Source organism: Oncorhynchus clarkii, chromosome 7 (assembly GCF_045791955.1).
Source record: "Oncorhynchus clarkii lewisi isolate Uvic-CL-2024 chromosome 7, UVic_Ocla_1.0, whole genome shotgun sequence".
NCBI lineage: Eukaryota > Metazoa > Chordata > Actinopteri > Salmoniformes > Salmonidae > Oncorhynchus > Oncorhynchus clarkii.
In genome coordinates, this window is record NC_092153.1 from 73,424,976 (window position 1) to 73,440,226 (window position 15,251).

A 15,251-nucleotide genomic window follows, 5' to 3' on the forward strand; every position below is an offset into this window, starting at 1 on the left:
AGAATAGACGCTGTATTGCTGCCTTTCTCAGGTCGGAGTGCGAATTACATATTTGTGACCGACTAGCTCGATTCGGTCATACGTATCAAAATTTGAAATCGTGTTTTTTACATTGGATAAAAGTAAAGCCTCAGAGCTAGAAAATTATATATCATACACTACAGTAGAGTAACAATGGAAAGTAATTCTGCTTTGAAAGTTGATACATTTTGTAACCTCACTTTTGAGCAAATGGCCCTTGAATATTTTTGGTACACCAACTGGATAGCTCTTCTTTGTCTACACCCATTCAGCATCTTTCACACCCTCTTAAGCCTTAGCCCCACCCAGCTCTTTAGGGATTTACATGTGAGGTCATATAGTAAACAAACAAAGATTTCAAGACTAAAGGCTGGTTTATACTACGGGTATGTTCGTAAATTCAGTCTGGAGTGCCAGAGTGTGCTCTGGGCATTTGTAAACTCAGAGCGTTGTCAGATTGTCTTTTCTTTAATTCAGAGCGTTTTTCTCTTGGATCCGAGAGCTCTGACCTAACAATAGCAGTCAAGCACCTAAGCTAACTGGCTAACATTGGCTAGCTTTCTAGCTACTTCCAGACACAGATGAGGAACCAGTTTACTCGACCTAGCAGAGCTGGTTAGGCTGTTTTTACGTTATTCCGAGCGTGCTGCTGGCAACTGTGGTGCCGGCAACAATTTAATTACACTTTTTTGCCAACATTTACTGACACCGGCCATATTCAACAGGTGTTGAGCGTTCGTAAATTTGTCAGTTATTCTGCACTGTGGCACACTCAGACGAGTGCTCTGAAATCGGAGTAGATAGCCAGAGCAAATTTACCAGCTACATCTATGACAGTTGTTGCAGTGACAACATTAACATTCTATTGACAGGGTTACTTACATAGAGGAGTCTTTTGTTTAGACATGTAACTAGCTAGCTAGCTAAACAATTAACCATAATCCCAACTCATAATGTTACTACCCTGCATGAATCTGCAGGTAGCTAACCAACCAGGTTAGCTACCTGAATCTGCAGGTAGCTACCCCACATTCCTCACACCTCCCATCTGGGTGTTTCCCCACTAACACTAACCAACTTCCCAATCCAAAATGACCCCACCTCAACTTCCCCATCCCTCCCTAGATACCTACTGACCTTCCACACGTTTGCTTGACAATGCTGTTATCTAATATTCACAGCTAATGATAAGGCATCAATTAAATCCTTATGCTGCATTCATAGCCAGTTGGGAAGGTGGGAATTACCAGTTGTGAAGTGTTAAATATGAGTTGAATGCATTCACATTTTGAAGTGGGAAATACCATGGAGGCCCATGGAGATCATTAGAAGGCTTGTGATTGTTTTGCAATTTTTTTGCCCATAAAAATGATATCCAGAGCTGCTTTCACTTTCTACAATCATAAATGGAAGATGAACAGAATACATTTTGTATGAACAATTTATATTTTGTTCTTACCATAAACAAATACTGATGAAGATGCCTCCATGCTTGCTGTCTTTTTTGTTGACAAATTACATCAGAGAGGTGCAAGTGGGAAACTCAGCGCACAGGGATGATAGACGAGTTTCCCAAAGTAATTACCTGCTGGAGGGGCATTCAAGGGGATTTTTCCCAGTCGTATGCTTGTATTTAAGAAAATAACGAGATGTTGTGAACGCGGCATCGCACCAGAGAGAGGTGTCAGGCTCAGGCCGAGATATAACCTGAAAACCCTTGACAAATCCCCTGGCAGACCCCTTGAGTCTTGTAGAAAGCCAGAGGTCAAACCCACAGCTTCTGGATGTCCTCTGACGTTCTAGCTCTCTGGCCACCACTCCTGATGTCACCCCAACTGCTCCAAACATCCTACCCCTGGCTGTCTCTGACCCCCTTTCCTTCCAGAGGGACCTGTAAACCAAAGAGGTCCCCTCCTACCATCAAGGTCCATCCTTCACCTGTTGCATGGCAACAAACTCCCCTTCCCCCCATCCTCCCCCAGGGAAAAGGAGCAACTGGAGACCACTGCTCAAAGTGGAACAGGGGTCATGGCTAGAAGGGATACAGCTTTTGTCAAATTAACGTCAAGTTTAATTATAATCAAATTATCCTAAACGCCTACGTTATTTCTCCTAACTTACTGTGCAACTTCTCCTAACATGCTATGAAAAGTGAAATCTGACAAAAGCTGTATCCCATCTAGTCGAATCCTAGAACAGTGGCTCTAATGCAGTCTGTTAGCTTAGAGCAGTTGTCACAAACCGGTCGATCTCAATCTCCAAGGCATTCCTAGGGTGCGTACATAAATTCACTCTGGCACTTCAGATTGAATTTCAGACACACCCCTAGTCAATCACCAAACATTTCTGTAAAAAACAACAACGATAAAGCCACAGATAGATATTTCACCGGATGTATAGTTCACTACCAAATATGGTAGGGAGAGGAAGCTCAGTGGCCGGCAGTAGGAGAAGATGGAACGAGATGGATTTTGGCCGACATTGTGCACATTTTCTCATCGATGAAACATTTGATCTCAATACAGTTTGCTGTTCTCAAAACTACAATCTGTTACGAACAGAGTGGACTAAGTTTTAGCAGACTTTACCCTTTCCCAAAGTAATTATTTTGTTGCTCAGATCACTGTGTCTGCAAAGTTTCCTCGAGCCATAGACTGTAAAAAGAAACCTCAAACGAACGGTAACGTTGATAATGTGAGACAGTGGCGACCCATCATTCAGGGCAGGTGGGGTTTTGAGACCCACATTTTTAGCTAAATTAAATTAAATAAAACATAAAAAATTGGCGGGGGGCTTGCCTGTTTTGCATGTTATTTTGGCATTAATACATGTCACGTATCAGTTTGCAAACAATGTCAAAAAATAAACAAGCATTGCATTAATAAAGCTGCATACGAGTAAGGCAGCTCCAAAATGCAGGTGTTTCAGCCTAGCTCAGCGCTTTCTGTGGTGGTGGGGCAGCCAGCAGAAAATACAGTAGGGGTTGATAATGTTCTCTAGTTGCGCCGTGATTGGCTCAGTGTTCTGTCACTCATGAGGACACTACGTCCCCCCCAAATCTAAGGCTACAACTTGAAAATTCAAGCCCCTTGGGTGCTGCCACCCGTATCGGTGCTCATCAGCCATTGGACATAAACATTACACAACAATTTGGAAATCGCAAATTCAACAATGAGTGGTTTGGAAGGAATCAGTGGCTAACTACAAGCACTGCAAAGCAATCACTAGCCTGCTATTCAGTGGAGTGGTTGTGTGGTCCCAAGTCTGGGTTTAAGGGTCTCTTTTCCAAGCTTAAAATGATAAACATTCAATATTGGCTATGGTGTCAATCCGGGAAATCTGACTTCAGTGAGTTCAAGACAATTGGGAACTCAGGAAAAAACTATGTCCGACTGGGAAAATAAGTTTTGAACAACTCTCTCAAACTGTAAATCGGGAACTCGGGCCTCTTTCTAGAGCTATGACCCGAAGATCACTGACGTCATCATGATTCCACCTTGTTTTTTCCAAGTTCCCAGTTAGTTTTTCCAAGTTCCAGAGAATGCCAGACTTTGATGATAAAGTTTGATGACAAAATTTGCCCACAAAGGACTGCCGAGCCATCTTCTTGTTCAGGTGAGCGCATACAAAAATGTCTTGTATGCTGCTGCATAAATTATGTAATATGCCAGGGAGATATGTACATCAAATCAAATCAAATTTTATTGGTCACAGACACATGGTAAGCATTGGTTAATGTGATTGTAGCAAAATGCTTGTGTTTCTAGTTCCGACCATGCAGTAATATTGTCGTGTCTTTGGCTATGCCGGATTAAGTGATATGACATGCTATTCTATAAAATCATTTCTCTGTAATTAATATTACCTGATTAAGCTAATCAGGTAGATAATTAACTAGAAAGTCAGGGCACCACAAAATAATGTTTCTAGAGCTGTTATCTTCCGAATAAACTCTTAAAGACCTAGTAATCTTTTACATCAATAGCAGTCAATATTAATCGTCACCTTATTTCAGTCTCATCTGAACATCGTAGAATTCTTGGTTATCTTCACGAACACTGGCTAACAAGTTTAATCAGCAATACAAACTTTGGTTTAATTATTTATTTACTAAATACCTAAATAATAACACAGAATTACATAAACACAGAATCAATATTATGTCATAAAGGAAAACGTCCCTGGCGGACGGAGCCGACATGACGGCTGGTTACACAAAGGAAAGGGGGTTGGGTTTGAGTGAAAGAGCGGGAAGACTGAGGAACAGAGGGTGAAGCTATGCTATCGTCAATACAGTATCTTATGCATTCTAAATTACCGGCCATTTGAAAAAGGAGAATGCAATAAATATTTACTCTGAGCTGCGCTTCGGTAGGTTGGTCGTAGATGCTGGCCGTGTTGCCCAACAGAGATCTTCCTTGTCCTTTGAAGAGTGTCTATGGTGGTAAGTAAACTGGATACTTTGTAGTATTGTGTTGTTTGTTAGAACAGATAATTTGTCCGTCCTTTCCTAGCCCACGTTTACAGTGGCCGCTGACAACTCAACGGCTAGGAGGTATCACTTCTGGAGTGAATAAGAGTTCATACCAGGTTGCCATACATTTAGCTCATGCTATATTCTGGCTGGTATAGTCGAAATTCATCCTTTCGGCATGGAGGTCGTCACCTTCACATTGAAATTCTATGCTAATTTCGTTATGTTCTTGCTGAGGTTGGCTTAGTTCTGTAGGTGGTCTTTGTCCTAATGTACCCGGAACAGCTTATTTTCTGAACACTTTCAACATTGTTGCCCTAATGTCATCGGAACAGAAAGTTATATTTTCGTAAAGGGCTTATATAGTGGCGGGAGAGAAGGGTATGTTTCATAGTTTATAACCAATGTCTCTTCACAGGGGTGGGCCACTGATTGAGCAGAACTTTAAACTTATGAAAACCCAATTCTCTCATTTGGAAGCTAAGATTACATTTCATCTTTTCACAAATAGTTTAATATTTAAACATTTAACACAACAATTTCAAGTGAATCTGATAACTATAATGTGTAGACTTTCCAAGATACAGTTTATGTCATCCTATCATTAATAAGAATGTCTCAGATGACAACCGAACTGACATCATATTCATTAAGTACCAACGCATATTTTCAACTGGTTGGATTACCGAAATATGGTTCCTTTCTCCCCACCTTTAGATGTTCCCAGGCTCTATATGTTTAACAAAGGCTCTTCAAGAGTCCTTCTGTAGAGTCAAGAGAAAGAGGGAAGGGAGAAAGGTATTTATGGGGGGAGGTCATAAACCTACCCCAGGCCAATGTCATGACAATATCTAACAAGTAATCTAACAATTTCACAACAACTACCTTATACACACAAGTGTAAAGGAATTAATAAGAATATGTACATAAAAATATATGGATGAGCGATGGCCGAACGGCATAGGCAAGATGCAGTAGATGGTATAGAGTACAGTATACAGTGGGGAGAACAAGTATTTGATACACTGCCGATTTTGTAGGTTTCCCTACTTACAAAGCATGTAGAGGTCTATAATTTTTATCATAGGTACACTTCAACTGTGAGAGACGGAATCTAAAACAAAAATCCAGAAAATCACATTGTATGATTTTTAAGTAATTAATTTGCATTTTATTGCATGACATAAGTATTTGATACATCAGAAAAGCAGAACTTAATATTTGGTACAGAAACCTTTGTTTGCAATTACAGAGATCATACGTTCCCTGTAGTTCTTGACCAGGTTTGCACACTGCAGCGGGGATTTTGGCCCACTCCTCCATACAGACCTTCTCCAGATCCTTCAGGTTTTGGGGCTGTCGCTGGGCAATACGGACTTTCAGCTCCCTCCAAAGATTTTCTATTGGGTTCAGGTCTGGAGACTGGCTAGGCCACTCCAGGACCTTGAGATGCTTCTTACAGAACCACTCCTTAGTTGCCCTGGCTGTGTGTTTCGGGTCATTGTCATGCTGGAAGACCCAGCCATGACCCATCTTCAATGCTCTTACTGAGGGAAGGAGGTTGTTGGCCAAGATCTCGTGATACATGGCCCCATCCATCCTCCCCTCAATACGGTGCAGTCGTCCTGTCCCCTTTGCAGAAAAGCATCCCCAAAGAATGATGTTTCCACCCCCATGCTTTACAGTTGGGATGGTGTTCTTGGGGTTGTACTCATCCTTCTTCTTCCTCCAAACACGGCGAGTGGAGTTTAGACCAAAAAGCTCTATTTTTGTCTCATCAGACCACATGACCTTCTCCCATTCCTCCTCTGTATCATCCAGATGGTCATTGGCATACTTCAGATGGGCCTGGACATGGGCTGGCTTGAGTGCGCTGCATGATTTTAATCCATGACGGCGTAGTGTGTTACTAATGGTTTTCTTTGGTTTTCTTTCCCAGCTCTCTTCAGGTCATTGACCAGGTCCTGCCGTGTAGTTCTGGGCTGATCCCTCACCTTCCTCATGATCATTGATGCCCCACGAGGTGAGATCTTGCATGGAGCCCCAGACCGAGGGTGATTGACCGTCATCTTGAACTTCTTCCATTTTCTAATAATTGCGCCAACAGTTGTTGCCTTCTCAACAAGCTGCTTGCCTATTGTCCTGTAGCCCATCCCAGCCTTCTGCAGGTCTACAATTTTACACAGCTCTCTGTTCTTGGCCATTGTGGAGAGGTTGGAGTCTGTTTGATTGAGTGTGTCTCTTATACAGATAACGAGTTCAAACAGGTGCAGTTAATACAGGTAATGAGTGGATATTGGATATTCAGCACAACAACTTCATAAAAGGCATCTGACAGAAGTAAATTCATCCAAAAACACATATAATTCTATATACACTGAGTGTACAAAACATTAAGAACACCTGCTCTTTCCATGATGGCAGACTGACCAGGAGAATGCTATGATCCATTATTGATGTCACTTGTTAAATCCACTTCAAACAATGTAGATGAAGGGAGGAAGGATTAAAGAAGGATTTTTAAGCCTTGAGACAATTAAGACATGCATTGTGTATGACGTGTATGTGTGCCATTCTGAGGGTGAATGGACAAGATTTAAGTGCCTTTGAACAGGGTATGTTAGTTGGTGCCAGGCACACCAGTTTGTGTCAAGAACTGCAACGCTGCTGGGTTTTTCATGCTCAACAGTTCCCTGTGTGAATCAAGAATGGTCCACCACCCAAAGGACATCCAGCCAACTTGACACAACTGTGGGAAGCATTGGAATCAACATGGCCCGACATCCCCGTGGAACGCTTTCGACACATTGTAGAGTCCACGCCCCGATGAATTGAGGCTGTTCCTGAGGGCAAAAAAACACAATATTAGTAAGGTGTTCTTAATGTTTTGTACACTAATTGTTTATATGAAATTATGTGTTTTCACAAATGTCATGATATAATCGTAAAGCCTGTTCAAAAGGTTTTTGACATTTGGTATTTTATTAGGATCCCCATTAGCTGTAGGATGATATGGAAGTAAAACGGAAGAGGTGATTAGATCACAGTAGCCTACATCAGCCTTGCTGCATACCCACTGGGCACAAACTGGTTGAATCAACTCTGTTTCACAATCATTTGTCAACGTATTGTGACGCAGCATATACGTGGCAAATACATTGGATTTGAAAAAAGTTATCAACTTTGTTTTTAGGGTGAAATTTTAACCACGGGATTATGTCACCATGGTAACCAAATTTCAACAGACAATGTAATGATATATAATCCATATCATCTACACTCAATTACAGTTATTACTTAGCTTCATTGTTATCCCTTCTAATCACCAAAATGAAAATCATAAGTATCCACCCCTTTTCACATAACATGCGTGTCCTAAAGAACCACCTCATGCCACAACACAGCTGGAGCAGAATTCACATGAAATACATAAAATAATTTTGCACGCCCAATTTTTCAGTTTTTGATTTGTTAAAAAAGTTTGAAATATCCAATAAATGTCGTTCCACTTCATGATTGTGTCCCACTTGTTGTTGATTCTTCACAAAAAAATACAGTTTTATATCTTTATGTTTGAAGCCTGAAATGTGGCAAAAGGTCGCAAAGTTCAAGGGGGCCGAATACTTTCGCAAGGCACTGTAACTGACTAGATATTTCAACACACAAAAATATGAATTTTTACCTTTAAAACATCAGATCTTCAATGTTATATTCATTATCATAAAAAGAAAATAGTCTGGGCTGTCACAACTTCCAGCGAAGTCGTTTCCTCTCCTTGTTCTGGCGGCGCTCGGCGTCGCCGGTCTTCTAGCCATCATCGATCCACTTTTCATTTTCCTTTTGTTTTGTCTTGTCTTCCCACACACCTGGTCTCATTTCCCTCATTACATGTTGTGTATTTAACCCTCTGTTCCGCCATGTCTTTGTGCGGAATTGTTTATTGTAAGTGCATGTGCACGTTTTCTCTGGTGCTCGAAGGGTTTTGTACCCATTTGTTTGTTGTTCTGGTTTCCGGTGGTTTAATGAATAAAACTGATCCGTTGATTACCCAGTTTTTCTCTCCTACGCCTGACTTCCCTGCCACCAGTTACGCACTCCCTTACATGGGCATTACCTCCTACTGGAGAAGTGATCATCTACAGCTACCCTTTAGTCTCCCATCCAGGGTTTCCAAGCCCAGCACTGTTTAGCTATGATATTTCTCACTGGCTATTACCAATATGCTACCTGTTAGGAATGATGCTGGAGAAGAGAAGCAGGTACGAGGAGTCAACATTTAATCGGAACAGACATGAAAACAGGATAGGAACAGCGTCAGAACTGGGTAAAACACAGACGTAAGACAATCAATGCAGCAGTGGGGAACAGAGCTGGGGAACTGACACATATAGGAGAGGTAATAAACAGGTGATTGAGTCCAGGGGAGTCCAATAATTCGCTGATGCCTGTGACGAGGGAAGGCAGGTGTGCGTAATGATGGCGTCAGGAGTGCGTAATGCAGGGCAGCCTGGCGCCCCCGAGGGGAAAAGCGGGAGCAGGCATTACACTCCCGTGAGAATGATTGTTGAAAGTTCTCCACTTTAAAGCTAAATAGAGTAATTGTTACTAGCAAAGTCATTCCAAAGGTTAGGTTTAATGTTGTCACTCATATATTATCAATGATGCTATTTAGGCCTATATACAATAGCATTTGCAAAATTATCAACAACTATTCCAATTCCAGCAACAGGAAATAAATTATAATTATGTGGATTATAATTAATGGCATTTTTTTGTAGGGGTTGATACATTTTCAGTTAGGGCAAATTACGTTTTTAAAAGTGGAAATTACAAACTTTAGAAGCCTTTCGCATTTCCTGCTGTGCATAAAAATGACTGCAACAAATTAAATATGGCATCTGTATTTGGATAGGGTAAAATAAAATGGTAATTTAATTTTAGTCGTCAACAGCAAAACAACATGAAAAAGCCATGGCAGCTCCCAACATGGGAGGGAATTATTTCACAGAAAAACATATTTCCAATGCAGTTTGATATACTCTTCACAAAATTATAAATGTACTACTTTGAAATATACATCCGCTCATAACAAAGAAAAAATATCCTTAAGTACGATCAAATTCATTTGGTTGAATGCACAAAAACGTGTTATAAATAGTGATTAGGGGATGTGAGGTTATATCCTTCAACTGTAATAATTATCTAAAAGCTTCTAGCACTGTATTTACAAATGTGGTCAAGTTGCATAGTAACAAAATGGATCAGAAAGAACATGACAGATCATATGTTAAAGCAAAAAGGCCAGGTGCGTTTCCTCTTAAAGAATCTCGGACCTCTCTCCAGCTAGCAAGCCCTCATCGTAAAACTGGTGGCTGTGAGGCAGCACTACACTGTAGAAAATCTGAAATCGCACTTGTGTTGGCAGATATGGGGATATACTGCCAGCTGTACAACAGCGCAATGACCCTGACTCACTGATGGTCGACACACACCTATTAGTAGTAGTAACACCTGTTTGCAGACGGTGGGCAATGTTAACTTGCCATCAGGGTCAGGGATGGTCTATTTCGGGACAAAGTAAGGCCAGTTGGAGTAGCAAACAGCATCAATGTGTTTTTGTGACATTGAGAAAACAAATGTTAAATTGACTGATATACTTTATGAGTCTATTTCTGCTCCTAGCATTCAGAGGACTTTGGCTGTTATCGTTCAATAGCACACCTTCCCCAACATTCTCACCTCATAGGTAAAGACATATTTGGTGACTCAAACAATTGAATAAATGCTCCATTGCCTCAGCCAGGGTTGCTACTTTGATGGATATTTCCCCACATAAAAGCAAAAAGCTGGATTTTAAAGACATTATTGTCTATGCAACCGTACGCAAAATTTGCCCGTTTTCAGGATAGCTCTATTATAATGCAGGCCAGACATCTCATTGTGGGTTTGCCTGCTTCAGCATTTCAGTGCAGTAGAAGGCTGAATGCCATTGAGGTCCCAGTGGTACTCATCCTATGGATGGACTTCCTTTCATACGTGAGTATTCTGTGGTTTGTTTAGAGTTAAGTCCTATGCAATGCCTTTCCAGTTTTCAAAACGACGTCTGGGATGGTCCATCGTTTAGGCCTCAGAAGAAGCCTGTGGTTTGAGTTGAGCTTTCTCCATGGCTGTACCATAAAGATTTGATCGTTTGAAGAAGCCCAACTGAAATTATTGAAAGAAAAAGGAGACTTAGGGTAATAATTACATGAATAGTCCACATTCCACCAGACAGTTTGTAGTTCACCGTTATTTGCTACCAACATCCACTTTCAAGACTGTCAAATTTGAAACACTTGATCTTATCTAATAGTTTTTAGATACCATTTTATGCTACCACCTGCAACTGGTGGTATCATGGTCAGGTTGTATACTGGTTGTAAATCAAAGTAAAAAAAGATAGATTGTAATGTAGTTGCCTGACCATATAACAACCAAAATGTGATATGCCAAGACATCATCTGATTATATGACAGATTCTCAATCATAAACAGTTAACAAGCATTATGACATTACATGCTTGTAATTTAGTGTGCTAAGTTTGTCCTTCACGTGGCCACCTTTACCTTGTAGAGTACATATATGACCAGTGCGAGCAGCAGCAATCCAGCCAGTATGGCCAGAATGATGATCCACAGTGGTACCATGTACTGGCTGTCTGGCTTGTTCCACATCACTGGAGTCAGGACCTGCAACATAAAAACATGTTGTTACCATGGGGAAATGAGAAGTCTCTTGAAAAAAATAGTTGATTTAAAATCTAAACGTGACATTACTCATAATGGTTTTTGAATGTTTTGTGTGCACATTTTCAAACGATATCCCAAATCACACAGACAGGACGGGCCTAAAGCATCCATACCATAAAGGTCAATGAACACATTATTAAATAAAGGGGACAATAAAACAGCGCTTGCCTTCTTGGATCCACTGGGTTTTAGTTTGGGAGCGATGGAATAGGGCATCTTCTCGACTCCGTACTCCACAGAACACTCCAGCACATACTGCTTGTATGCCCTCTGCAGCATTTGTCCAAAGAAAGAATGAGTTGAATAAATCATTTAAAATATATTGCCAGTGTGTACCAAAAATCTTTCGCTGTAAAAAGTTCACTACCAGGAGAGGGCGGCATTGTACCACAGACCTGCGACCTACATTTATCTGTATCTCTTTCATTATTTTTTTGTTGTACTACTAATAATAGCAGTAGTATTTTAGTACTAGCACTACATCATCATAAGGATTGTTAATACCAAATTCAATCACATTTGATCTACATAACAGAATATACAGTACATGTGCTATTCAAATGACCATTTAATACAAGGAGAAGGAGAATACAGGACATGACAGCAGAACAAACTACAGTCACGCTCTCTCACCTCAAGGAAGGCCTCAGGCCAGATGCGTGAGCGGACGGTCAGAATGACACTGTTTCCTCTCTCCAGTAACCCCACATGACAGCGCAGCCTCCAGCACTCAGCGGTAGAACATGACTATGGAGGAAGGAACACAGTCATCAATACAGACCACCAGTGCATTACAGTTAATCAGTCTCACAAACAGTTCCAGCTAACAGCCTGTGATTGTGAGCAGTACAAGAGGCTATACAGAACTTTTTATTCTGGGGTATCATTCAAGACCAAATTGGAGGTAAACAATTAGTAACTCAACTTCCATAATGTATCTTTAAGGTAACTGTCCAGGGAAAATCGTACTTTTAAAGTTAATATTCTGTTAACTCATACCCAAAAAATGTTGACTCGTCTTATACTCGTATTTTTGGCCAAAGTATAAATTGGAGAAAAAAACACTTAGAAAACCCCACCTTAAACCTGTTTTGCAAACAGACCATTTTAAAAAATGCTTGCTATTTCCTCATAGAGAATGATGTCATTCTGCCTCATTGGCTGAGCTGGTCAATCAGTGTCCTGAATATTTTTAATAACCGTTATACGCCCACACCATTCTGTTGTTGGGGTACACCCGCACCATTCTGTTGTTGGGGTACACCCGCACCATTCTGTTGTTGGGGTACACCCGCACCATTCTGTTGTTGGGGTACACCCGCACCATTCTGTTGTTGGGGTACACCCGCACCATTCTGTTGTTGGGGTACACCCGCACCATTCTGTTGTTGGGGTACACCCACACCATTCTGTTGTTGGGGTACACCCACACCATTCTGTTGTTGGGGTACACCCGCACCATTCTGTTGTTGGGGTACACCCGCACCATTCTGTTGTTGGGGTACACCCACACCATTACAACACAGAAAAGCTGCTTTTTAACATACCTAAAAAGAAATAAAGTAAAAGTATATAACTCATAATTGTAATTAATTATAGGTAATGTTTCGTAGAACTCTGGAGACACTGGATAGTTAACTTTTAGGTTTTGGTAGAGAGAGATTCCCATTGCTTTTAATGAAAGGGAATGACACTAGTTTGTAGTTTTGTGTCCTTGGTGTAAAATGAGGAGCCATGGTTATTAATTGTTCTGTGGTCATTAGTTTTTGAAAGGAGGAATGAATAATCGGGTGGAGAATGTAAGAGGACAAAAACAAAGAGCGGGAGACATTTATTTAACATAAAATGAATTCTCTACAACGTATAATTATGATCAGAGCTTAATATGATAGATATCCTCATCTCCTTTCACAATAAAATAATTTCCCTTTGGTTTGTGTTTTGCGGTATTATAGGAAACAATGGATGGATTTTCATGTTTCTTTCTGTTGTAATTCAGCTCATGAGGTTATCGTTAGGACATGAAACGAAATCCTTGACTCAAAAAGAGAGACTTCATTTACGATGAAAAACTACGAACATAAATACAAAATAATAATAGGCAATGACTTCAGGAAGAGAAGAGGTTAGGCAGGCCAATAAACTCCCATAAGACACCTCATTATCACCACTATACTCTCTAGCTTCTCTGCTCCCGGACCAAGTGCCAAGTGACTTCATTTAACAGCAGCTATCTGCTGTTTTACTGTTTTCAGAGTCAATAGACCTCTGCGGCCGTGTGTCAGTGTTGACGCCACATGGGTTAGGCATGTCGAACCCCTAAACAAGACGAGTATGTGGTGGTGGGGGGGGGGGGGGGGGGGGGTGGGTTATCACGTGAGAGAAAAAGAAAGGAAAAGAAAGGAAAAAATAAGGGAAAACATCTCCCGGTCTTCATATGGGGGATCAGAAGAACAGCTCTCGGGAGGCACTACTGGCTAGCTTTATAACACTGTAGGGACTGAGAGTGGGGTTAGTCCTGTCAGTGGATGGCTGTGTGTGTGCGTGCATAGTCATGTTTCCATTTGAAGAATCTGTAGCTAGTTCTGTTTTTTTATCGGTCTTTATCGGTTTCAGCATTAATTGCTCTCACAGTACATGCCAACAACATCACACTAACTGCACGTACCAGAGGTGACTGTAGAACCGCACCAACCCCCTTGCCCAAAACACAGACACACACCAGGTTATCTCACCAGGTTTCCTTGTTCATCCAGAGGATCCCTGTAGACCTCTCTCCTCTGGACGTGGTGTTCAGGGCTGGCTGTCAGTGGAGAGGGTGGCTGCTCTGTTGTAGGAGGCTGGAGCTGGCAACACACACAGAATAGTTATCTGGGTACCACTGGACCACTGCATATCCTTGGTATAAATAGTGTGAATGATATGACACTACACAGAGTAAAAGACAAGGTATCAGGGGTGGGCGTGAATGTATACAGTATCTGGGATGAGTGCTTGTGGAAGTATAATATAAGCAGGTCCTTTTGTATGTATGTGTGTAAGTCTGTCCCTCACCTTGAGCTTCAGTGCATTGAGGGTGTGGTTGGAGCTGCAGTCGAGTGGTCCCTGAGTGATGACCTCCAGAGGGTACAAAAGGTCGTGACCCTGAGATTTCAGAGGGCAGCGCAGCTCCAGCACTGACTGACTGATCATACTGGGCCCGTTGTTCACCAACTGAAAGAGAGAGAGACAGAGAGAGAGAGTGAAAGAGGAAGAGAGAGAGAAGAAGAGACAGAGGAGGAGAGAGTGAGGAAGAGAGAGAGAGAGAGAACCCAAGTCAGCATACTGTACCAGGAAGCTAAGAAGATAAGCATTTGTTCAACAACCCATCCCTATTTGACTCCACTTAATAAAAATAAACACAACACAAAATCAACTCTCGTGGCACACACTGAGTAAATCGTGGCACACGCTGAGTACCTCGTACACATGCTGGATCTCAGGCCCAACATCCTGCTCCTCTTGTAGGCTGTGGCTCATCCTCCAGTTCGGGGGAGGGAAGAGGAGCTTGTCCGGACGAGAAACGCTTCAATCGAGAAAAGGAGAAAGATACAAGTTGGAAAAGAGGATAAACGAGTAGGAGTGGATGCAGTAGACATACCCAACAGAATGTGGTACTCAAGCAATAAGGCCCGAGGGAGTGTGGTATATTGCCAATATACCACGGTTAAGGGCTGTTCTTAAGCACGACGCAACGCGGAGTGCCTGGATACAGCCCTTAGCCGTTGTCTATTGGCCATATACCACAAACCCCCAAGGTGCCTTATTGCTATTATAAACTGGTTACCAACGTAATTTGAGCAGTAGAAATAAATGTTTTGTCATAGCTGTGGTATACAGTCTGATATACCATGGCTGTCAGCCAATCAGCACTTAGCGCTCGAACCGCCCAGTTTATAAAGAAAGATATTTTACAATGTCGCTGGGGC

The 15,251-nt window shown here is 41.6% G+C and overlaps 1 protein-coding gene across 1 annotated transcript in view; it reads right to left on the reverse strand.

The window, feature by feature from the left end:
• Positions 1-8,755: 8,755 nt before the first annotated feature.
• The window catches only part of LOC139413818 (integrin alpha-5-like), a 60,655-nt gene continuing 54,159 nt past the window's right edge, over positions 8,756-15,251 (reverse strand). The window contains exons 24-30 of the mRNA XM_071161603.1: positions 14,743-14,848; positions 14,338-14,496; positions 14,019-14,129; positions 11,917-12,030; positions 11,452-11,553; positions 11,101-11,223; positions 8,756-10,699 (exon numbers count right to left, since the gene is read on the reverse strand). Coding sequence (XP_071017704.1) covers positions 10,616-10,699; positions 11,101-11,223; positions 11,452-11,553; positions 11,917-12,030; positions 14,019-14,129; positions 14,338-14,496; positions 14,743-14,848 — 799 coding nt within the window. The 3' untranslated portion in view covers positions 8,756-10,615. The remainder of the gene's footprint in view (positions 10,700-11,100; positions 11,224-11,451; positions 11,554-11,916; positions 12,031-14,018; positions 14,130-14,337; positions 14,497-14,742; positions 14,849-15,251) is intronic.